General features: G+C 43.7%; 1 protein-coding gene across 1 annotated transcript in view; it reads left to right on the top strand.

Moving 5' to 3' along the window:
* GLP2R (glucagon like peptide 2 receptor) overlaps positions 1-26,201 on the top strand; it is a 122,343-nt gene extending 96,142 nt beyond the window's left edge. The window contains exons 10-13 of the mRNA XM_054046695.1: positions 481-569; positions 12,925-13,063; positions 22,212-22,253; positions 25,438-26,201. Coding sequence (XP_053902670.1) covers positions 481-569; positions 12,925-13,063; positions 22,212-22,253; positions 25,438-25,773 — 606 coding nt within the window. The 3' untranslated portion in view covers positions 25,774-26,201. The remainder of the gene's footprint in view (positions 1-480; positions 570-12,924; positions 13,064-22,211; positions 22,254-25,437) is intronic.
* The last annotated feature ends 277 nt before the right edge of the window (positions 26,202-26,478 follow it).

The following is a 26,478-nucleotide window of genomic DNA, read 5'->3' as shown; positions in this document are numbered from 1 at the left end:
AATCTCTCTCTGCCTCAATTTCCCACATGTAAAATCGGGATACCACCTACTCATTTCATAGACAGTATGATGATGAATATCAAAGAAAACTCCATGAGGAAACTAATAATTCTGTACTGAATTCAGGGTTTTGGTGGTGTGTATTAAATGAGGCTTGGGGGCCACACATTGCAAGAAGATGATAAAAGTAAACATTGAATTCACTGAATGAGGCAGGGGTCATGTGGAAAAGCTAAAATGTAATAGTATATCTAAAGATTGTCTCATAATACATACGCACAAGGGTGAAGAATGAAGGTTGCACAGGCAAACATTATTCTGACATTTCCTAACTTGTGACTGCTTTCATGTTCTTTTAGTTTTGCAGATGTATATTATATACATCTGAATATATATTATATTGTATTATATAATATATTGAATGTATATTACTGTATAGTGACATTTACTGTAACTAATCAATATATATTTTCTTTTAAGGTTAATTTCTGCATCTTCCTAAAAATTCTAAAGTTGTTAATTTCCAAACTCAAAGCCCACCATATGAGCTTTCATGATTACAAATACAGGTATGTGATAAATATCAAAGTGCTACTAGTCATTTGTATTACCATGGCGCCTTTCCTTCAGAAAGTTCCTAAAGTGCTACGCAGGATATATAATTATACACAGCCACCAAAGTGGTAAGACATGGCAGCCATTCTGATCAAGTAAAGTGTCTTAGGAGAGGAAGAGAAGAATAATGACTTGCCAACTGAAACTCTAGAGGAAATGTAGGGAGGTTGACTGTAGATACCAGGTCTAGCTATAACCACACTTTGTTTTGCAGTAAGTGATAAGGGATCTTTAGTGATAAGTGGTTAGGACCCAATTTTTATGCCTCTTTCAAAACATACATCACCCCCTGAAGCTTCTCACATCTGGGGGGCTCAAGACTTAAGCCCGGGTCCTGGAGGGGCTGGGGGGTGGGCAGGGCAACCCCTTCAGAGTCACCTGCATCCCTTAGCATGCCCTAGAGCCATGCTTGTGGTATTGGGGATCAGTAAGGACTCAGAGGGAAGGACTCAGAGCGCCACCTACTGAATCACCGCCATCACTTCCTGCAGCTGGCTGAGCTTTCCTGGGGAGGGTTCCAATCCAGGTACAGATCTAGGCTGTGCACTACTTGGCATATGAGACTGTAAGGAACTCATGCAGTCTGTGTAGGGCTTGTAATTGTATTAGTATAGCTTACCCACTAGTGGTTGCTGCCCTCCAACGGCCACCCACATTGGCTATATAAGAACTCAGCGAGTGCCAGTCTGACTACTCAACGCAACAGCTGCCTGGCTTCTTATCCATTAGGTGCTGTGTTGTGTTCTTGGAATAAAGCCTGACACTGATTCGGCTGAACCTGTCTCGATTGTGAGTGTTATCTGTTCCATGATAGTTTGAGCAAACCACTGACTAACCCATCTCCTCCCTTCGTGATTTCTACTAGGGAATGCAAAACATTAACATACCTGTGGCTGATATAACCTCCAAAGCTTTCAGAACCAAATGTTGCAACTACAGGTACAGAATACTGCTCACCAGGCTTCTCAATCCCCAGTACCATCCGATAGGGGCCCTAAGTCCCATTGCTGCGTAAATTTGTTTATGACAGATAGAAATTTTGTGATTTCCTGAATCAATGCCATCTACTTTATCTGCTCTGGCTGCTTATATACCCTACAGACTAGACCAAGGTAGGGCTTATAAATAGCCTACTGACCAGAGAAGCTCTGAATTAGGTATTGCTGCTGCTGGAGCAGTACAGTCCCATGCTGAGTAACTTTGATGATTTCATCTGTGTTTTCTTAACTATATTTGATGACCCAAACTACACTCATGTAGCCAAAGCCTCCCTTCACTCCATAAAACAGGGTTGCTGGTCCATTTCGGACTACACTGCCCACTTTTGACACCTGATAAGGATGAGTTGGCCTGGATGAAACCATCAGTGATTCTATTCTCCTTTGTCAATTTATGCATCTGGATTGATGTCTGCTTATTTGAATGACATCAGGAGAGAAAGAGTTCATTCCAGCAAACTTGTTTCTATGTGATGATATTTCTGCAGGCATCACAAGCTAATCGTGATTGAAACTATGTGGGTTGACACAACTTGAACTCATTTCACTGGTCAAGAGAAGAAGCATTGTCACCAAAATGGTCTTTGTCATACTGTGGTGGGTCTGGCCACTTTGTGGCTACCTGTCCCTTGAAATTCAAACCTAGCATAAGCTTAGGAACCTCCAATGTCCAACCCTATACAACACACACTTGTTAACTCTGGTGCATCCAGTAATTTCATGGACATAAAGTCCTAATTTAATGTAAGCCTGCTCCTGATTTTGTTGAGTCCATTGATGGTGCCCTGCTTTTTTCAGGCCTGGTTAACCAAGAGACCACCCATCTTGAAGTCATGATTCATGATCACGATGAAGTCACCTTAGTCAAATTGCTGCATTTTCCGATTGTCCTCAGTATTACTTGATTTACACTGAATGATCCACATATTTCATGGAGGGCACAAGAAGCGCGTTTCAAGTCAAGTTACTTCTGACAGTTGTGCCTTGTGGGACCAAGTACCAAAACCCCAGAAGGCGACACAACTAGGTCTATTGTGCATTGTTCCCAACACATTAGCCAACATCAACATAGTGCTTCAAACACTTTTGATGTCCATAATTGTGGTAACAATTAAGGTACTACCAACCAATGCCCATCCAGACTATGTTGTTGGAATAGTTAGGGCCAAAGATCCCAACCCAGTCCCTGTGGTCCCAGCAAAATACCAAGATCTAGCAAACATGTTTGATAAAAGGAAGGTGGACATTCTACCACCTCATCATCCTTACAATTGTCCTATTGATCTCCAGTCAGGAGCCAGGATCCCATTGGGTGAATGTACACGCTGCTGGAACAAGAGCTCAAGGCTCTTCAGAAACACCTTCAAGAAAATCTTGCAAAAAAATTTCATCTATCCGTTGACCTCTCTGTCCAGTATTCCTATATTATTTGTGAAGAAGAAAGATGTCTGACTATGTGTTTGCATCAATTATCATGCCTTGAGTTGAATCACCATTAGGAATAGATACACCTTGTTTTTTATTACTGAGTTATTTGACAGATTGTGCTCCACAATGCTGTTTACCAAGCCTCTGAGGCACTTATAATTTGGTTCAAATTCACAAAGGTGATGAATGGAAGTGTATGTTTTAGACGTGGTATGGTCATTTTGAGTATCTGGTGATGCCTTTTGGTTGTTCAGAGACGAAATGTGTGTGAAGTTGAACATTTCCTTGAATTTGCAAATTTTTACCAATTTTTATTAAGGATTTTGTAAGACTGGTGTCCTCTGTGATTGCACTGCTCCAGAAGAATACCTGATTAGCCTGGACATGGGCAACTCAGTCTTTTTAGACCACTTAATGGATAATTTTTTGTCAACACCTATTCTGGTGCTCAGATCTGGTGAAACCCTTTAAGTTGAGTTTCAGAGTAGCAGCCGTGTTAGTCTGTATCCGCAAAAAGAAGAACAGGAGTACTTGTGGCACCTTAGAGACTAACAAATTTATTAGAGCATAAGCTTTCGTGGACTACAGCCCTCTTCTTCGGATGCATAAGTTGAGGCAAACATGTTCAAAGTGGCAATCAGAACTGTACTATCATAACAACATGGACCCAGAATCGACTCCATGTGCACCCAATTTCTGGTCCAGGTATATACAGATCACAACATTTTGGAATATCTACATGCGATGAAGACCCTGAATCAACATCAAAACCAGTGGTCTTTATTTTTTTCCAGATTTTACTTTATTTTGACATACTATTCAGACACCCAAGCTTACCACACTGTGTCTTAAGGGGGAATATTAGGAGAAAAAACTCAAGAATATTCTATAATCCTTATATACTGTAATTTTGCCAATGCCTTAGTACATAGGAATTTGCTGCCCTTCATCTGATCCTCATTATCTAATGACCCATTTGCAACAAAGGTCATGCTGACTCAGAATGCTGCCAGTGACCAACATCCTAACCCCAGCTTCCTCATCAAAGATGGGATCCTTTATTTCAAGGTCCATATCTATGTCCCACGAGACCACCTGTGGCTTGAAGTGTTTAAACTTTGCCATGATTCTCCTTTAGCTGCCGACTTTGGCCACTTTAAAACACATAGACTAGTTTCTCTATATTTTTGTGGCCAAAGATGCAACCTTTCATCAAGTTATATATTAAATCCTGCAATATTTGCTCTTGAACAAAGACTGCCCCACCTCCCACCCCCATCTGAAACATCTCGGGGATCTCATGCCAGCCCTTGTTATCATAGAATCATAGAATCATAGAATATCAGGGTTGGAAGGGACCTCAGGAGGTCATCTAGTCCAACCCCCTGCTCAAAGCAGGACCAATTCCCAACTAAATCATCCCAGCCAGGGCTTTGTCAAGCCGGGCCTTAAAAATCTCCAAGGAAGGAGACTCCACCACCTCCCTAGGTAACGCATTCCAGTGCTTCACCACCCTCCTAGTGAAATAGTGTTTCCTAATAGCCAACCTAGACCTCCTCCACTGCAACTTGAGACCATTGCTCCTTGTTCTGTCATCTGCCACCATTGAGAACAGCTGAGTTCCATCCTCTTTGGAACCCCCCTTCAGGTAGTTGAAGGCTGCTATCAAATCCCCCCTCATTCTTCTCTTCTGCAGACTAAACAATCCCAGTTCCCTCAGCCTCTCCTCATAAGTCATGTGCTCCAGACCCCTAATCATTTTTGTTGCCCTCCGCTGGACTCGTTCCAATTTTTCCACATCCTTCTTGTAGTGTGGGGTCCAAAACTGGACACAGTACTCCAGATGAGGCCTCACCAATGTCGAATAAAGGGGAACAATCACATCCCTCGATCTGCTGGCAATGCCCCTACTTATACAGCCCAAAATGCCGTTAGCCTTCTTGGCAACAAGAGCACACTGTGGACTCATATCCAGCTTCTCATCCACTGTGACCCCTAGGTCCTTTTCTGCAGAACTGCTACCTAGCCACTTGGTCCCTAGTCTGTAGCAGTGCATAGGATTCTTCCGTCCTAGGTGCAGGACTCTGCACTTGTCCTTGTTGAACCTCATCAGGTTTCTTTTGGCACAATCCTCTAATTTGTCTAGGTCCCTCTGTATCCGATCCCTACTCTCTAGTGTATCTACCACGCCTCCTACTTTAGTGTCATTGGCAAACTTGCTGAGAGTGCAGTCCACACCATCCTCCAGATCATTAATAAAGATATTAAACAAAATCGGCCCCAGGACCGACCCTTGGGGCACTCCGCTTGAAACTGGCTGCCAACTAGACATGGAGCCATTGATCACTACCCGTTGAGCCCAACGATCTAGCCAGCTTTCTATCCACCTTACAGTCCATTCATCCAGCCCATACTTCTTTAACTTGGCAGCAAGAATACTGTGGGAGACCCTATCAAAAGCTTTGCTAAAGTCAAGGAATAACACATCCACTGCTTTCCCCTCATCCACAGACCCAGTTATCTCATCATAGAAGGCAATTAGGTTAGTCAGGCACGACTTCCCCTTCGTGAATCCATGCTGACTGTTCCTGATCACTTTCCTCTCCTCTAAGTGTTTCATAATTGATTCCTTGAGGACCTGCTCCATGATTTTTCCAGGGACTGAGGTGAGGCTGACTGGCCTGTAGTTCCCCGGATCCTCCTCCTTCCCTTTTTTGAAGATGGGCACTACATTAGCCTTTTTCCAGTCATCCGGGACCTCCCCCGATCACCATGAGTTTTCAAAAATAATGGCTAATGGCTCTGCAATCTCATCCGCTAACTCCTTTAGCACCCTCGGATGCAGCGCATCTGGCCCCATGGACTTGTGCACGTCCAGTTTTTCTAAATAGTCCCGAACCACTTCTTTCTCCACAGAGGGCTGGTCACCTTCTCCCCATATTGTGCTGCCCAGTGCAGCAGTCTGGGAGCTGACCTTGTGCGTGAAGACAGAGGCAAAAAAATCATTGAGTACATTAGCTTTTTCCACATCCTCAGTCACTAGGTTGCCTCCCTCATTCAGTAAGGGGCCCACACTTTCCTTGACTTTCTTTTTGTTGCTAACATACCTGAAGAAACCCTTCTTGTTACTCTTAACATCTCTTGCTAGCTGCAACTCCAAGTGTGATTTGGCCTTCCTGATTTCACTCCTGCATGCCTGAGCAATATTTTTATACTCCTCCCTGGTCATTTGTCCAATCTTCCACTTCTTGTAAGCTTCTTTTTTGCGTTTAAGATCAGCAAGGATTTCACTGTTTAGCCAAGCTGGTCGCCTGCCATATTTACTATTCTTTTTACACATTGGGATGGTTTGTTCCTGCAACCTCAATAATGATTCTTTAAAATACAGCCAGCTCTCCTGGACCCCTTTGCCCTTCATGTTATTCTCCCAGGGGATCCTGCCCATCTGTTCCCTGAGGGAGTCAAAGTCTGCTTTTCTGAAGTCCAGGGTCCGTATTCTGCTGCTCTCCTTTCTTCCTTGTGTCAGGATCCTGAACTCGACCATCTACGTTATCCATCGCCATAGATTTTATCATTGACCTACCCAGCTTAAAGATCGGTAGAACCATCTTAGTTATCACCTATCACCTTACTAAAATATCCCACTTTATCCCATGTCCCATAGTTTCCCCTGCTTAGGGACAGCCTGGATCATTTTTACTTGTGTCTTCAAACTCCATGGGTTACTATCTAGCATCATCACTGATCAGGCCCCACAATTTGTTCCCCATTTGTGTTAAGAACTTTTTAAATTGCTGAATGTTAAACTATATAATTCCTCTGCCTACTATCCTAAAATCTATGGGCAGATCAAACAGGTTAACCAAATAATTGAACAATATCTTCATTGTTTCATCAAGTATCAGAGGGGTAGATGTGTTAGTCTGGATCTGTAAAAAGCAACAGAGAGTCCTGTGGCACCTTTAAGACTAACAGATGTATTGGAGCATAAGCTTTCGTGGGTGAATACCCACAAAAGCTTATGCTCCAATACATCTGTTAGTCTTAAAGGTGCCACAGGACTCTCTGTTGATTGTTTCACCAGTTATCACCAGGACTACTGGGAGTCTCTCCTTCTTTTTGCCAAATTTGCCTATAACAACTCTCTCAACCCTTTGCAGCCCCTTCTACACTAACTATGGCTTCCATCTGCATTTCCATCCATCCTTACCAAGGGTGTCTTATGTCCCCACACCCACTGACCTAGTCCAGCATTTGTACCATCTTCAAGAGGAACTGAGAAAACATCTCAACTCAGCCAAAAGTGCCTACAAATATTGCATAGACTGACACTGTAGGGAAGCTCTTCATTTCATCATTGCTGACTGGGTATGGTTATCATCATGAAACTTCACCTCCATTCATCCCTCACATAAACTAGATCATGAACACCTGGGTCCAGCAAATCATCCAGCAAATCAACCGTGTCATGGTCAAACTGTTTCAGCCTAGCTCATCTGGTCTTCTGCATTTTGCTGTTAAAGTCATAAACTGGCAATCCCTTTCCTGGACGAGTCAAGCTTCCACCTTCACCACTTATCATCCAAGGCCATGAAAAAATTCATGTACAAAGGATCCTTGACTCTAGATAGTCTGGGGGGAAATGAGGTACCTTGTGGATTGGGAGGATTATGGGCTGGTTAACCAGTGACAGGAACCCACCAGTCATATCCATGCCCCTGTTAAGATTAGAGAATTTCATCAAACCTACCCTGCCAAGTCCAGACCCAAGATGCCTGGAAGGCATCCTTAAGGGAAGTGTAAATGCAGCCTGTGGAGAGGTTATAACTGAATTAGTATAACTTACTCCCTATTGGTCTTCGTTCACCAGAGGCCTCCCTCACCTACTATGTAAGAACTCATCAAATGCCAGTCAGTGTTAGCTCAATGCAATGGCTGTCTGGCTCCTAATTCACTAGGTGTTCTCAGAATAAAGCCTGACGCTGCTCCAGCTGATCCTGAGTCTGTTGTGAGTGTTGCCTTGTTCCATGACAGAGACCACAGCACAGGAGCAGCTCTGAATTTTTGTTAAAAAAACAACAACAACAACAAAACCCCCCAAAACTTAGAAACTAAGTTTTAGATGAATCAAGGGAGCTTCAAATTCTATCTCCCTACTAACCATCCCTCTTGTCTCCACACACGCTCTCTCCCTTCCCACACACACTCTCTTCCCTCTCACACACAATTCAGTTTGCCCTTCCCTTTCATGGACCTACTAATAGTTCTCCCTACACACCAAACATCAATTCATTTTGCTCTATCTCACTTCCTCCACACACACCATTAATTCATTCCCCCTACCATTTTGCAGAGCCCCACAGCTGATTCTGCTGCCCTGTCCCATTGTGTGCCTGGGACCTCTTCATCACCTTTTCCAAGGTCTAGTGATAGCACTTGACTCCCCTACCCAGGTTGGGGGGCAGGCAGCTCCAGACAGCGTCACAGAATGACAGGGAGCTGTTGTTCCCAATTTTCCCCTGAGCACATGAGGCAGGAGGATTTCTCGAGTGCTCCATCCTATATTTGCAGAGGGAAGGGAACTCCAGATGGTCCTTCAGCACATGAAGCATTTCTGATTGGTTGTCTTTCCCTAGGAGGTGGGGGAATAGGGAAGGACAGTCAATCAAATGGGGATTTCCCTGCAGATCCAGAGGAGGAGCTGAAGAACCCCTATAAAGTTGGCAATTCCCTTCTGCAAGGCATGGAAAGGTTATTAGCAACCATGAATTTGTTGTGGGCACTTGTGTACACTAGTACATGTGTATTCCACAACCACAGGCTATAAATAGTCTCATACTTATACTCAAGGAGCCATATCTGTACCATTCTCTTGTCAAGCTTTAGTCTTGAACAATGAACTTTTATTAACAGTAATGCACATTGGAAAACATAATCCCAAAATGATGGTGTCTAAACTAGTTGTTACCACTCAAGAAAGAGATCCTGGAGTCATTGTGGATAGTTCTCTGAAAACATCCACTCAATGTGCAGCAGCAGTCAAAAAAGCAAACAAAATGTTGGGAATCATTAAGAAAGGGATAGATAATAAGTCAGAAAATATCGTATTTCCTCTGTATAAATCCATGGTACACCCACATTTTGAATACTGCATGCAGATGTGATTGCCCCAGCTCAAAAAAAGATATATTGGAATTGAAAAAGGTTCAGAAAAGGGCAACAAAAATGATTAGGGGTATGGAACAGCTTCCATATGAGGAGAGATTAATAAGACTGGGACTTTTCAGCCTGGAAAAGAGACGACTAAGGGGGATATGATAGAGGTCTATAAAATCATGATGGGTGTGGAAAAAGTAAATAAGGAAGTGTTATTTACTCCTCATAACGCAAGAACTAGGGGTCACCTAGACAGCAGGTTTAAAACAAATAAAAGGAAGTATTTCTTCACACAATGCACAATCAACCTGTGGAACTCTTTGCCAGAAGATTTTGTGAATGCCAAGACTATAACAGGATTCAAAAAGGAACTAGATACATTCATGGACGATAGGTCCATCAATGGCTATTAGCCAGGATGGGCAGTGATGATGTCCCTAGCCTCTGTTTGCCAGAAACTGGGACTGGGCGACAGGGAGTGGATCACTTGATGATTACCTGTTCTGTTCATTCCCTCTGAAGCAACTGGCATTGGCCACTGTTGGAAGACAGGATACTGGGCTAGATAGACCTTTGGTCTGACCCAGTATGGCTATTCTTATGTTGTTATGATAAATAATAAAGCTAATTCCTCACACGCAGCCCAGAAAAGCCTGGGTCCAACCAAAAGCTCAGTCCAAATTTGTGGAGATTTCAAAGTGACACTGAGTCCAGTTTTATGTGCAGACCCATATCCACTACCTTATATTGCGGATTTGTTTGCCACTCTTAGTGGTGGACAGTGTTTCAGTAAATTGGATTTTCTCAATGCATACCTACAAATGGAGATTGTTCTGGCATCTCACAAATATCTCACAATCAACACACATAAAGGCTTATTTTATTACAACAGGTTGCCTTTTGGAATCACATTGGCACCTGCCCTGTTCCAGAAATCCATGGATGAGATTCTGAAGGGACTGAAGGGAGTTCATCACTATGCATGACATGCTCTCTCAAAGGAAAAGGATGGTACTACAGGGTAGAGTGTTGGATCATAAGAATCCCCGGTTTATACAGTTCATTTCATATCAACATGAATTATCTGTGAATCACAGTTGCATATTATGGGGAATGTGAGTGATCATTCCAAAATCACTTCAATCTAAGGTTTTGGAAGCTCTTCTCAAAGGTCATTTTGGCATTGTATGGATGAAGGTCATAGCCCAGAGTCATGTCTGGTGGCCAGGGACTAACAAAGACATTGAGAGGAAGGTGAAGTGTGGTACCACATGTCAACAAATTCGGCATGCTGCTGGCCCAGCTCATCTACATCCTTAGTTATGGCCTCAGACTCCTTGGACATGTATTCATGTGGATTGTGCTGGACCTTTAGATGGTTATATGTTTTTAGTCATAGTAAATGCCAATTCAGGATGGCCCAAAGTTTTCAGAATGACTTCTATACAGCTGCTAAGACCATTGGACATCTTCATACCTTGTTTAGCCATTTTTAATTACCGTTACAGTTAATGAGTGACAATGGACCTCGAGTCTGTTCTGAAGAATTTCAGCAGTTTCTAGCTTTAAATGGAATTCAGCACAAACGCTCAGCTCCTTACCATCGTGCTACAAACGGACTAGTGGAACGCTTTGTACAAACACTTAAGCATGCCTTAAAAGCTAACAAGTCTATTCTGAGTCATCAGCAGAAACTGGACAATTTCTGGCTTGTCTACAGGAACACACCACATGATACTACACAGTAATCACCTGCGACTCTTTTCTTAAACCATCTTTGTGAACCTGTTGGAACCTGCTATGTTTTGAAATTGCCTCATGTATAAGGCTGTTTTAGTCACGGGTATTTTTAGTAAAAGTCATGGACAGGTCACGGGCAGTAAACAAAATCTTGGGGGTAGGGGCAGCCTGGGGATGCCATGGGTGCTTGGGGGGTTGGCCTAGGGGGTACCTCACGTGCTGAGGGGGCAGCCTGGGGGTGCCATGGGTGCTGGAGGGGCGGCCTGGGACCCCCACTTGTGCTGTGCGGAGACAGGTGGCGGTGCGCAGCCCAGGACCCCAGGGGGGGATTGGCAGGGCTGGCAGGCTGGCAGGCTCCGTACCTGGCTCCATGCCTCCCCACAAGCGGTGACATCCCCCTCCCTCAGCTCCTAGGTGGAGGTGAGGCCAGGCAGCTCTGCACACTGCCTCTGCCCCAAGCGCCAGCTCCGCAGCTCCCATTTGTCGGGAACTCCCACCCCCTCCCACACCCCATCCCCTAGCCCTGATCCCCCTCCCACATCCCAACTCCTGCTGCTGCTGGTGGGGGCGGAGGTTGTCCAGAGACTGCTCCAGCAGCGGCTGGTGCCACTGGCCCAAAGGCTGCCTGAGCTCCTCAAGTGGCCCCAGGGCCAGGCACTCCAGCCACTGCAGAAGTCACAGAGGTCATGGAAAGTCACAGAATCCATGACTTCTGTGACCTCTGTGACAAACTCGCAGCCTCAGTCATGTGTAGCCAAATTCCAAGCTGTGCAAGTTGATTGACAATGTGAGACTTGTCATCATTCTTTTCAAGTTGGAGACTTGGTGTGGACTTGCAACCGCAGTTGTGGAGTGAAATGAGTACCTGGTTAACTTGTAAAATGCACAAGTCTCTGGCACACACACACACTGTGTGTGACACAGACACAAATACTCTCTTTCACACTCACCTCCCAACACATACTTGTATTATTGTTGTTGTAGTTGTTACTTCTTGATACTTCCTGCAATGCACATATATTCTCTGTAATTTTATTCTTTCAAAGTGCTGTTATTTGAGTTTTTTGACTGGTCTATGCATTTCATAATTTTGATTTCTCTCTTACGCTTAAATTTAATTCCTTTAGTAGTGAGTTCTAAAATGTCTAACCTGTCCTGGCTGAAGTAATTATCTCTATGGTAACTTTATAAAAATATATGATATCTAGGTTTTTTGTTTCTATTGGTGGCACACATCCGCACATTACCTCAATAATTTGGTGCACATAACAAAATTCATTCAGCACATGGATGAAAAAAATGAGAGGGAACATTGCTTAGCACCTCTAGAAAGAGGCCAATATTTAGGTGCGTTTATATTTAGGTGTACTGTAGTTAACTGCCTAACTAATAGTTTAATAATGTTGGCCTCTGTGGCCAGTTTGCTATCCCTAATTCCTCACTACAACCCACCCCCAAACCCTTCCTTTCACATCACTTTTCAGATAACATTCTTCTAATATAGGGGTTCGCAAACTGGGGGTTGGGACCCCACAGGGGGTTGCGAGGTTATTACATGGGGGGGTCACGAGCTGTCAGCCTCCACCCCAAACCCCACTTTGCCTCCAGCATTTATAATGGTGTTAAATATATTTAAAAGTGTTTTTAATTTATAAAGGGGGTCGCACTCAGAGCTTGCTATGTGAAAGGGGTCACCAGTACAAAAGTTTGAGAACCACTGTTCTAATAGGTGTTTGCCAGTTCCCTAAATATAATCTCACCTCTGTCTCATTTGCTTTTGGTTTCTTTTTCCTGATATATCTTTTATTGTATATGCAGTCCCCCAGTACCTGCTATTTTCTCCTCCAGATCATTAGTGAAGTTCTTATATCAGCCCCAAACTGGAGCCCTGAGGGACCTACTAGTGTAGTTATTTCTCCATAGTTGGATATTCAGCTTCACATCAAGGATGTTAAGAAATATAATATTCAAACACTTTATTTTTAAGATTGGCAAGATCTACTCTGGTGTTAATACCTTTACTGGGGATCCATGAGTTTGTCTTTACCTTCATCACTGATGAACAAGTTGAAGGATTGTCAAGACATATAAGACTCTTCATTCAATTAACAATGAGCTCCTTTCAAGTAAGTACTCTGTTACAGTATCTTTCCTTAGAGACAGGATGTTCCCATATAGACTAGATATCCTGGTTTTATTTATTATTATCCTTCAACATATATTGGCTTAACATGATAAGAGTTACACTGGATGGATCAATAAATTCACAAAAACAATTTCAAATTGGCAGTTTCCTGAACAGACTAAAATGGGAAATTTGACCCTCTAGCCTGCATATGTCCCTTCTCAGCCAGTGAGTCCTGCATCCCCTCACAATCAGTGCAGTCTTCAGAGGCGATTCTGACATGAATCCCCTTAAGAACATAAGAATGGCCCTACTGGGCCAGACCAAGGGTCCATCTAGCCCAGTATCCTGTCTTCCGACAGTGGCCAGTACCAGATGCCCCACAGGGAATGAACAGAACAGGTAATCATCAAGTGATCCATGCCCTGTTGCTCTGGCAAACAGAGGCTAGGGACACCATTCCTGCCCATCCTGGCTATTGATGGACCTATCCTCCATGAGTTCTTTTTTGAACACTGTTATGGTCTTGGCCCTCACAACATCCTCTGGCAAGGAGTTCCACAGGTTGATTGTGCGTTGTGTGAAGAAATACTTCCTTTTATTTGTTTTAAACCTGCTGCCTATTAATTTCATTTGGTGACGCCTAGTTCTTGTGTTATGAGAAGTAGTAAACAACACTTCACTTCCTTATCTACTTTCTCTATACCAGTCATGATTTTATAGACCTCAATCATATTTCCCCTTAGCCGTCTCTTTTCCAAGCTAAAAAAGTCCCAGTCTTATTAATCTCTGCTCATACGGCAGCTGTTCCATACCCCTAATAATTTTTGTTGCCCTTTTCTGAACCTTTTCCAATTCCAATATATCTTTTTTGAGATGGGGCAACCACATCTGCACACAGTATTCAAGATGTGGGCATACCATGGCTTTCAAGGGAGAGGGATAGCTCAGTGGTTTGAGCATTGGCCTGCTAAACCCAGGATTGTGAGTTCAATCCTTAAGGGGGCCATTTAGGGATCTGGGGCAAAGATCTGTCTAGGGATTGGCCCTGCTTTGAGCAGGGGGTTGGACTAGATGACCTCCTGAGGTCCCTTCCAACCCTAATATTTTATAATAACCTTTCCATAGATATCTTACATGCCACATTTTGTACAAGATTTGTTACAATTATATAACAGTGGTGGTAACAATGATCTACGTGGTCATAGTTTACTCAGATAATGGCACAACAGTTAAGAGTCATCCCATAATTTAGCATTTCCTTACTTTTAAGGGTTGCATTGGTTGAATGTTATGTTTAGGCAACCTTAAATGATTTTAAATGACAAGATTGAAAAATGGTGAATAGTAAAAGAACATCTTTTCATCTAGGGGAACTTGCTAAGCTTCTGCAACTTAGCAGACATTTCACTTTTTAAAAATAAAACAGTTTTTCAAAATAGCTAAAGGACTTAATCTGTATTTACTGCAATTGCTCTCTCTCTTGTTTTTATTTCTAATGAAAACATTACTTTGTAAAAGGATCAACGAATAGCATACAAACTAGAACCAATTCCATCTGTTTAGTCTCTAAAAATCCTAAGTAGTTTTAAACTGTTTCTAAACTGTTTTGTTAAGGAAAAACAATTACCTCTGGGATGTGAGATGGAAGTTTTAACTCAAACAATTGGAAAGAGCACAAAATTAAATATTAAAAAGTCAGCTCTGCTGTAGCTATGACAGTACTAGCAGCATCTCTGCTTTAGAGAATGGGGAGATCCAATCATCTCAGTTTAGTGTTGTATAACATGAATTGTTACCCACAGAAAAAAACTACTGGTTCATGATGGCTTAAAAATAGACACGGTCTGTTATTTACATCAAAAGTGAACAATACTGAGACCACACATGCAAATCTCTGCTTCCCAATAGGCTCATCAGAAACCAATAAGTATTCCTTCTGAACTTCTAACTTCATCTCCCCCATATAATGTTACTTTTAAAGAGACTACTGCTCAGAAACTCATGGCCATAGTAGAGAGATTTCTAGATATATAGTATCATAGGGTTAGAAGGGACCACAAGGTCATCTAGTCTAACCCCCAAATGTTAATATTATTCACTGAGAAAAATAACTGATGTTGCAACACTAAAGGTGAGAAATTGAGCATAAAAAATCATCAAATGTGGAGTGAACAGTAAACATGACAATCAATTAATTCTGTCTACTTTTGCATACAGGCAAATATATTGTGCCAGATCCTCAACTGGTGTACTTTAGCATAGCTCTGTTGACTTCAGGGAGCTATGGTGATTGATACCAGATGAGGATCAAGTCCACTGCCTCTTTCTTTATATCAATACATATGGAGGATTTGTAGTGCTGCCATGTGCCACTGCACACACAGCTCCCTAAGCAGCAACAGCTTTTCCAGCAGGAGATGGGCTTTTTAAAGAGGAGGCTCGGCCATTCAGAAGGACTGACAGGGAAACTGTGGTACCTCTATGCTAGCAGCAGATGCTTTTTCAGCTTAGCAGTGGCCCTTTAAAATGGGCTTTATAGGGCTCCTGGGGCCATCAGCTGACACTATATGCCTCACTCCCCTAGTAGCACTGACTTCTCCAGCAAGGGAAGAGCCCTTTAAGAAGAGTTCCCAGAAGAGTTCTGTTGTAGCCAACACAGAGTCCTCCCTCCCTCCTCAGTGTCTGGGGCATTCTCATTAGGGGAGATAAATTCTTTAAGAAGGACTTGTGTAATTAGAATTATATGGGAGATTGGTTGTACAATTGTGCCCTGATGTAATATGGGGTAAAGAAGATTGTGGCATTGATGATGGGGAGAAGGTGACAAGTATGGGGAGAAGGTGACCAGCTCTCTGTGGAGAAAGAAGTGGTTCGGGACTATTTAGAAAAACTGGGTGAGCACAAGTCCATGGGGCCGGATGCGCTGCATCCCAGGGTGCTAAAGGAGTTGGCGGATGTGATTGCAGAGCCATTGGCCATTATCTTTGAAAACTCATGGTGATTGGGGGAGGTCCCAGATGACTGGAAAAAAGCTAATATAGTGCCCATCTTTAAAAAAGGGAAGAAGGAGGATTTGGGGAACTACAAGCCAGTCAGCCTCACCTCAGTCCCTGGAAAAATCATGGAGCAGGTCCTCAAGGAATCAATTCTGAAGCACTTAGAGGAGAGGAAAGTGATCAGGAACAGTCAGCATGGATTCACTAAGGGCAAGTGATGCCTGACTAACCTAATTGCCTTCTATGAGGAGATAACTGGGTCTGTGGATGAGGGGAAAGCAGTGGATGTGTTATTCCTTGACTTTAGCAAAGCTTTTGATACAGTCTCCCACAGTATTCTTGCCAGCAAGTTAAAGAAGTATGGGCTGGATGAATGGACTATAAGGTGGATAGAAAGCTGGCTAGATCGTCGGGCTCAACGGGTAGTGATCAACGGCTCCATGTCTAGTTGGCAGCCAGTTTCAAGCGGAGTGCCCCAAGGGTCGGTCCTGGGGCCGATTTTGTTCAATATCGTCATTAATGATCTGGAGGATGGCATGGACTGCACTCTCAGCAAGTTTGCAGATGACACTAAACTGGGAGGAGTGGTAGATACGCTGGAGGATAGAGATAGGATACAGAGGGACCTAGACAAATTGGAGGATTGAGCCAAAAGAAACCTGATGAGGTTCAACAAGGACAAGTGCAGAGTCCTGCACTTAGGACGGAAGAATCCCATTCACTGTTACAGACTAGGGACCGAATGGCTAGGAAGCAGTTCTGCAGAAAAGGACCTAGGGGTTACAGTGGACAAGAAGCTGGATATGAGTCAACAGTGTGCCCTTGTTGCCAACAAGGCTAATGGCATTTTGGGCTGTATAAGCAGGGGCATTGCCAGCAGATCGAGGGACATGATCATTCCCCTCTATTCAACATTGGTGAGGCCTCATCTGGAGTACTGTGTCCAGTTTTGGACCCCACACTACAAGAAGGATGTGGAAAAATTGGAAAGAGACCAGCGGAGGGCAACAAAAATGATTAGGGGGCTGGAACACATGACTTATGAGGAGAGGCTGAACGAACTGGGATTGTTTAGTCTGCAGAAGAGAAGAATGAGGGGGGATTTGATAGCTGCTTTCAACTACCTGAAAGGGGGTTCCAAAGAGGATGGATCTAGACTGTTCTCAGTGGTAGCAGATGACAGAACAAGGAGCAATGGTCTCAAGTTGCAGTGGGGGAGGTTTAGATTGGATATTAGGAAAAACTTTTTCACTGGGAGGGTGGTGAGGCACTGGAATGGGTTACCTAGGGAGGTGGTGGAATCTCCTTCCTTAGAGGTTTTTAAGGTCAGGCTTGACAAAGCCTGGCTGGGATGATTTAGTTGGGATTTGGTCCTGCTTTGAGCAGGGGGTTGGACTAGATGACCTCTTGAGTTCCCTTCCAACCCTGATATTCTATGATTCTATGGAAGAAGGGAAGATAGAATGTTGTGAGGTTGTGGCGAAAGAGGAGAATTGGGGTGTAATAAGATAAGGGAAAGCATTTAGTTATTTATTTAAGGTGTTTGGGTGAAAGAACCATAGGAAGCAAAATTGCACAAGCTATATCAAAAGTCTCTGCAGCTTAAATCAATAATCTTAATGACAGATACTATCCACAGGAGAAGACATGATTGTTCACATGCCCAATTGAGAATAAGGGTTTCTGGAATATGTTTGAAGATAAGGATATAGTACAGGGACAGTTTGGGGATCTGTCTATGTGAACTTACGAATTCCAGGTGGATTTTCTGAACTTTTTTTAAGTGTATGTTTATACACTTACTGATATCATTGCCTGTGTCCTTGCATCATAATTTTTGTGTTAAGGTGAAGGGTCTGGCACTGGATGTCTGTCCCTGAATGGAATAGAGAGACAAGGTGGGTGAGGACCAGATTCTGCTCAGACATGAAGAAGAGCTTTTTGTAGCTTGAAAGTTTGTCTCTTTCACCAACAGAAGTAGGTCCAGTAAAGATATTACCTCACCTATCTTATATAAAAATATATCAAATATAAATAAGACAGAAAATACCATATTGCCTCTATATAAATCCATGGTACGCCCACCCACATCTTGAATACTGCTTGCACATCTGTTCATCCAATCTCAAAAAATATATATTAGAATTGGAAAAGGTACAGAAAAGGGTAACAAAAATTATGAGGGGTATGGACCAGCTTCTGCATAAGGAGAGATTGATAAGACTGGGACTTTTCAGCTTGGAAAAGAGACAACTAATGGGGGATATGATAGAGGTCTATAAAATCATTACTAGTGTAGAAAAAGTAAATAAGGAAGTGTTCTTTACTCCTTCTCATAACACAAGAACTAGGGGTCACCAAATGATAGGCAGCAGGTTTAAAACAGGTTTAAAACAAATAAAAGGAAATATTTCTTCACACAATGCACAGTCAACCTGTGGAACTCTTTGCCAGAGGATATTGTGAAGGTCAAGAGTATAACAGGGTTCAAAAAGGAACTAGATGTGTTCATGGACAATAAGTCCATCACTGGTTATCAGACAGGATGGGCGGTGGTGGTGACTTAGCATCTGTTTTCTAGAAGCTGGGAATGGGCAACAGGGAATGGATCACTTGCTGATTACCTGTTCTGTTCATTCCCTCTGAAGCACCTGGCATTGGCCACTGTTGGAAGACAGGATACTGGGCTAGATGGACATTTGGTTTAACCCATTTGGCTGTTCTTATGTTCTTATATTCTTACCTTTTTTCTCTACTATCCTGGGACCAGCATGGCTACAGCAAGGGTGCAAACCTAAATGGAACAGTCATTAAGAACAAATAACATCTGAAATAGCCATTCCCTAGCAGAACAAGGCAGAGCCATAAAGAGGTGTTAACCTGTTCAAATGGAAGCGTCCTAGGACAGAGAGTTATCTGCCACCCAGGAAAATCAGTTCTTCCAGGTGGGCTTGTAACTAAACAACAGATTAACATTGGCTGTCTTTCTAAAAGCTCTGCTCTAGGAATTATTTTTGGGAAGTTCTGTGGTTTGTATTTTACAGGAGGTCGGACTAGATGATCACAGTGATCCCTTTTGGCCTTGGAATATATGAAACTATAAACTTGACAAGGGACTTGAAGCCACTGAAGACAGTCACATGACAATAGGAACTGGAACCTATAAAAGGAAGGCTCTCTCGCTGGCCATTTTAGTCTGTCTACATTATGAGCGAGGGGTGTGATTCCCATCTTACACAGACATACTCGTGCTAGCTCTAATCAAGAGTTAAAAATAGTAGAGTAGCCATGGTTGTCAGGCACTGCCTCCAACAGTCAGGTCTAGTGGTGGAGCGTAGGTCACAACTAGTCATAGGGTTGAGCCTGGGCCAAGGGTGGTGCTACAATCAAGATCTGGGGACAAGCCAGGGTAAAAATGAAGATCAGAATCCATAGATAAACAGAACTGGAACTGACAGCACAGTCCAGGTGCAGCCCAGAGGTCGAGACCATAGGGTCGGGTTCCCGGGACAAGCCAAGTGAATATTGAAGCCAGAATCCAGATACAGGCCAGAGGTCAAAGCCAGGTAGTCAGAGTCCGAGGGTCTGGGGAGGATCAGGAGGTGGAGGCAAGGCTGGAGCGAGGCTAGAGTAGGACAAAGACAAGACTGGGACAGGGCTTAGGCAAGGCTGGGGCAGGGTTGCCAACTTTCTAATCGCACAAAACCAAACACCCCTGCACTGCCCCTTCTCCGAGGCCCCACCCCTGCTCACGGCATCCCCACTCCCTCCATTGCTCGCTCTCCCCCACCCTCACACACTTTAACCAGGCTGGGGCAGGGCGTTGGGGTGTTGGAGGGGGATGAGGGAACTGGCTGGGGGTGCGGGCTCTGGGGTGGGGCTGGGGATGAGGGGTTTGGGGTGCAGGAGAGGACTCTGGGCTGGGGCACAGGGTTGGGGTGCAGTGGGGGTATGGATGGGGCCAGAAATGTGGGGTTCAGGGTGTGGGAGAGGGCTCCAGGCTGGGGGTTGGGCTGCAGGGGAGTGAGGACTCTGGCTGGGGGTGTGGGCGCTGGGGTGGGGCTGGGGATGTGGGGTTTGAGGTACAGGAAAGGTTCCGGACTGAGGCCGGGGTTTTGGTTGCAGGAGGCTGGGGCATGAGGCTGGGGTGTTTGGGGGGGATGCGGGCTTCAGGAGGGAGTTTGGGTGTGGGAGGGGCTAGGGCAGGAAGTTGGGGTGTGGGAAAGGGTTTGGGGTGTGGGGTTCTGGCAGTGCTTTCTGTGGCTTTCTGGCCAATGGGAGCTGTGGAGCCAGCTCTCGGGGCAAGGCACAGAGCTTCCGTGGCCGCCCATGTGGTCTAGGGGCTGAAGGGACCTGGCAGCCGCTTCCGGGAGCCACACGGCTCCAGCACAGGCAGAGAGCCTCCCTTAGCCCCGGGCCCCTGCTGCACCACCGACCGGACTTATAACGGCCCAGTCAGTGGTACCGACCGGAGCCACCAGAGTCCCTTTTCGACCGAGCGTTCTGGTCGAAAACCAGATGCTTGGAAACCCTAGGCAGAAACAGGAGCAAGCTGGGAGTCTGATGCACTGCGAGGCAGCAGGAAGATTCCTGGCTGGGCAGTGCTGTTGAAGAGACTGATCTGGTGGTGTTGTGGAAGCACCTGAGCCTGGGGGTCACCTGACCAAGGCTCTGTTCAGGGATAGGTTGTTGTTGATTGCCTGAGGGCTGAGTCACCGCAGGCTCCATTGGAATGGTAAGTCAGTGCAGCTGGATGAGCAGCCCTGGTTTGGCTGTGAGTTTGCTTCACAGCGGTAGCAAAGGCAGTGGCAAGCGGTGGCATGGGCTAGCTTCCCTCTGGACCCCATGGGTATATGCTCAGGGTGGCTAGCCCATCCCACTGCTCGGCGCTGTCTCTGATACCACAGCTACACTATTATTTTGGCATGCTAGGTCAATGTGATCCAGCACCAGTCTGTCTATGTGAGCTGGGAATCACACTCCTAGCTCACAGTGGAGACATAACCTTACACAAAGAAGAGACTAGAAGCAGGAGGTCAGATTGGGCAGGAGGACAAGAAAGAGAAGAGAGTGGTGGCACTCTGAAAGGAAACTGACTAAAGCCCAAACGACTCTCTCGGATTGGTGAGAACACAAGAGGGAGGATTCTGCATGCATGTTTTTGTTACTTTCCATAGATTTTTATCTCTCTTGTACTCTGTCTGTGAGTTGAGTATGATTTAGAAATTCCTTTGGAAAGATTTTTTTGTGTCCCTTGCTTTCGCTGTCATATAGCTTGTGAAGGAGGAAACAGTAATCCAGAGGATCCAATGCTTTGGTGGAACTCTAGGAATGTGCAAGAACTACTGGGGAGGCTTGGAAGAGCTGGCACTACTTTCAGGGCCTACGCCATTGGAATCGAGTCCCATCTCTCACAAGGGGTGCTAGACAGAGGATCTGTACCTTGAGAGTGCCTACACTCCCAGAGCCAACGCCAAGACTCTGCTCAGATCCACAAAGTCAACTGCACATGGGATCCAGTGGGTGGATTCAAACACTGCAGCCTATTGAGCATCCACTAGGAAGAGTTCATCCAGCCTTGTAATAATCATTAGAGGTCACATCACTGCTAGGCATTTTAAAGTTGGTGAAATCCCTCGGGACTAAAGAGGAAGCTTCAAGGCTATAGGTGTAATAGCAAAGCAAGCCAGAGCTTCCTTCCATGTCCAGTTTCTGAGGAAGACTTCTTTCCATCAAGTTCCTGGATATCATGGCATTGTCCAAGGCCTTTTGAACTAATAAGATACTATGAACTCCTCAGAACGGCACCCACTGCACTAGAAGTAGTGTGCAGAAGATACTACATTGAGGCTAAACTGTTGATAAGCTCCATTCTTGAGTGTTGGCAACAAAATAGCCTCAAGTATGTCAAGTACAAAGCTTTTCCACACTTATTAGAAGGTTTACCACTTAACCAATTCCGTTGGTCATATTAGCAATCCTTTAAAACAAACCTATTGTATATGAGAAAATTATTTAAGGAAACAAGATTTATGGTTCTGGGATTAGTATTATGAAGATTTTAATAGTAATTTCACCCTTAAATTAAGACTATAGGAATCAGTGTCTCCTCCATAATCTAATTTTCTTCTAATTTTCTTTCTCTTATAGGGTTTTCTTGTAGCAATTTTATACTGCTTTGTTAACGGAGAGGTAAGGCACCACAGTGTGTATTACTAGTTGATTTCTGTAGAATTTTCAAGGCAATGAACAGAATGACAATAAAACAATACCGTATTGACCACTGAGATTTGCATGAGTGCATTCTCCTAAATAGGCAGTAACCTCTTTTTATCAGGAGAGACAGTAGCCAGATTCAGCCCTCACTAAGGTAAATGTAAATGCAGAGTAACTCCACTGAAACTAGTGGAGTTGTTCTAGATCAGTGGTTTTCAACCAGGGGTGTGCATACCCCTGGGGGTACACAGAAGTATTCCAGAGGTATATCAACTTATCTAGATATTTGCCTACTTTTACAACAGGCTACATTAAAAAAGCACTAGTGAAGTCAGTACAAAATAAAATTTCATGCAGACAATGACTTATTTATACTGCTCTTTATACCATACACTGAAATGTAAGAACAATATTTATTTTCCAATTGATTTATTTTATAATGATATGGAAAAAATGAGAAAGTAAGCAATTTTTCAGTAATAGTATGCTGTGACACTTTTGTATTTTTATGTCTGATTTTTTAAGCAAGTAGTTTTAAGTGAGGTGAAACTTGCGGTATGAAAGACAAATCAGACTCATGAAAGGGGAACAGTAGTCTGGAAAGGTTGAGAGACACTGCTCTAGATTTACACTGGAGTAACTAAGACCAGAATCTGACTCACAGTCATAATGAACTGGGACCCCAGAGACCTGGGTTATACCCCCAGGTCTGCCACTGGCCTGCTGTGCAATCTTGGACAAGTCAATCACTGCTCTATGCCTCTATTTCTCCATCTGAAAATGATAATGATACTGACCTCCTCTGTAACGCATGTTGAGATCTGCAGATGAAAATGCCATATAAGAGCCAGATGTCATTATTATTATTAGTTTTGGTTAAATGAGGAATACATGACTAGAGGTGGGCGGGATTTGTGTGTGTGTGTGTGTGAAACAGGGTCAGTTTTCACAAATCTCCTGATTCAAAACATTTTTGAAAAAAAGTTTTGAAATTGTCAAAATGTCCTGTTTTAACATTTTTTTAACCAGCAAAATTTGTTTTCTCCTGTCAAATGGACCTTTTGTTTCAAAAGTTTAGTAACATGTCTAAATCAAAACAACTCTTCAAAATTATCAAAATTAAATGTTTTGATTGACCCAAACAAAGAATGTTTTGTTTTCTTGGCTTGCAAAACTTTGAGGTGTTGACATTTCATCCCAATTCAGAATAAGAACATTTTTCAGTATCTCGAAAATTTTCATGGTATGGAAAAATCATTTCTCACCCTGCTCTAAACAAGATATTGTTACGACGGCACCACTTCCTGCTTCATAGTTAAGGTTGTGTTTTGTTTCTCATTTAAAGCAGGGACTTAACATCTTTGTTACATATGAAAAATCCTCCCCAAATTACATCACTTATTCTGAGTAAATGCTGTGCATAGGCTTTGGATATTTTTATTTATTTATTTATTTATTTTAAGATTAACAGTCGTTATCCTTCTTAACTGAAGCTGAAGAATAATCTTCAGGTGACATTGTCTTTGGGTTTCTAATCTCATCAGACACGTTTGAACCGTTGTTGCTAAAACTTTCCAAAATGATTCAGCCGGAAGCAGACATCCTGCATGAAAAAATTCTGCCCAAAAAGTTAAAGTTTAGCATAAGCAACTGAAAACAGGAAGTGTTAGGCAACCTTAACTTTAGGCATCACTACCTGTGCCACCTATAATTACAAGCCCAAAATCTACATTAAAAGAACACTATTAAAGTTGCAAAGTCAAACACTCGACTTAGGATATGACAAGTGAAACCTTAATTTGTCCCCTTTTGTGTGGCTGTATAGGCAACTTTTATTCTTGACTTGGAAACCATAATAATGTTTGTTTAGCGTAGCTTTTATATGGTTTCTTTTTTTTTTTTTAAATGGAAAACAGAAATTCTATAATGTGCAACACTAACAACTCCTGCCTAGATCATGAGCAGCAAACCAGCCCCATCAGTTCCACAGCACCTAATCTCTGCCACTTAAAATAAAGGATACTTCTATTAGCAGTCAGTGGTAGTAGTCATCCACTTGGCCTAGCCACTTGTGAGGGACATCATACATTGGGTTACCTATGCAACAGTAGACCTATTTTACTGACGAGCATGTTCATTTGATCACCTCTTCCTGAGAAGCATCATGGTGAGAGAGTAAGGCTTGGAGCTTCTGTATTAGAGGCTGGAATTCTCTTCCTAGCTTTCTCAGAAGTGGCATAGAGCAACCGCTCAGCTACTCCTGTAAGACAGGCTGATACTTGCCTGCACAAGAGGAGGCCTTGCTCAATGACAAGGGTTCCAAATTGCACAGAAATATTAATATCACTCCGCAAAAGTAAGACTTGAACTCTTGGCTGGCCAGCTCCTGATGAAGTGGACTTTCCCTAGGCCAAAGGGTACACTGATGCTGTTTGTGGTAGGGCTGTGGATCCATTTTGTCTATGTGCTATCTGGAGTTACAGCTCCATGTGCAGTGCTGCCACTGGGACAATGCATGCAGCAGACTATACAGTATTCAGGGTTTGGGGCAAGGCAGCTGTATTATACAAACCACAGACCAGAGCATTCAACTCACACGAATCTGCCCAGACATCACTGCTCTGGCCCCAGGACTATATCCTGCCCAATTTCAAAGTCCTGCAGCAATCCCCAGTGGTACTAAGCATTTCAAAACAAAAAGTCCCCGTAAAGGAAAGTGTTTGGAGATATAAACATAGGAGTCATTGTCACCCCCTCTATAGTGTAGTGAATGGAGCAGGGCTTGGCTATCTTAGGGGATTGACAGAGGCATGCAGTCTTTCATCTTTCACTCATGGTAGCCAGCTGCTAAGTGGGCTATTTTACATGAGTTGCTGGTCTCCACACACTTACTGTTAGACAGGCAGTTACGTCCCAACAGCTACTTCACAGAGAGCAGGTGAATCAGAAGGTCCAGGTCTGAGTTGGCCCTGGGGGTAACTTTGTCCCCTAGAGCGCTCACACCAAGTTAGGGCTGAGACACTGCAGCTTGCTTGTTCTTACACTGCTCTGTGAGTAGCTGAAATGCCAGTCTGCAGGGCTGTCAGCCCAGCATGTTTTGCCTGCCTGAAAGGCATCACACAGAAATACCTTGTGTCAGGTTGTTTTCTTCTTCCAACAGGTGAAAGCAGAACTCAAAAAGCAATGGTCCCGCTTCCTGCTGGCTGATCCATTTGGCTGCATGCAGTGCTTCCTTGGGGAAAACATCAAATATCTTGGGAAATATTCAAAGAAGCAAAAACATCAGCATTTTGCCAATAACAGGTTGTGCATGGAAGTGAGTGAGCCCTGGGCTGTGCAGCTCCAGCAGGTGCTGTTGAAGGGAAGAGCAGATCTTAGCTCAGAGTCAGGCCCTACTGGAGAGCCCTACCCCAGGGCAAGTGTGTCCGAAAGCAGCGAAGGAGAAGTCACAACTGGGGAGACAATGGAGGAAGTCTTTGAAGAAAGTGATATTTAGAAGGCTCTTTTAAAGGACAGCATAATAAAGGCACCTTCAGAACGGACCTCTTCCACCCCCACAAGCTGTGTTCCTGCAACAGGAGAAAAAGAATGGGAAGTTTCTTCCCATGGGCTATGCAGTGTTGTTGTAGCCATGTTGGTGCCAGCATATTAGACAGACAAGGTGGGTGAGGTCATAGCTTTTTTTGGACCAACTTCTGCTGATGACAGAGACAAGTTTCCAAGCTTAAACAGAGCTGAAGATTACCTCACCCACCTTGACTGTGGATTGCCGAGCCGTTAGCATTCCCCGCCCCATCCCAAGTTATCTCTTAAACACACGAGGGAAATCAAAGCAAAATCTGAGGGTTCCTGCAGATCTGGTGGTACGTTTCCTCTCAGTCTTTATGGTGTTTAAAAGACAGGAGGGATATTGTTTTCGGTTAATCTGGCAACCAAGGAAAGCAAGTTGCATTCTGGTCATGAATGGGACCCTGTGGATGCACATAGCAGATTTCACAGATCATCCCTGTGTCTTTATCTGCACATTTCTACCATGCTTTTAATACAATAGAGAAGAGAACTGTTTGGTTCCTTTACATAAATCATGACACATCATCTGTATTTTGTTTGCTGCTCTGTCCTGCAGTTTTGCTGACAGATATGAATATTGGCATGTTTCCTTTGGGTTTGTTTATTGTTTGGCATGACTGGCATTTTTGGC

The sequence above is a fragment of the Malaclemys terrapin genome, chromosome 13 (genome assembly GCF_027887155.1).
Source record: "Malaclemys terrapin pileata isolate rMalTer1 chromosome 13, rMalTer1.hap1, whole genome shotgun sequence".
NCBI lineage: Eukaryota > Metazoa > Chordata > Testudines > Emydidae > Malaclemys > Malaclemys terrapin.
The sequence above is the reverse complement of the archived record's forward strand: the minus strand, read 5'-3'. Positions and strand labels throughout refer to the sequence as shown.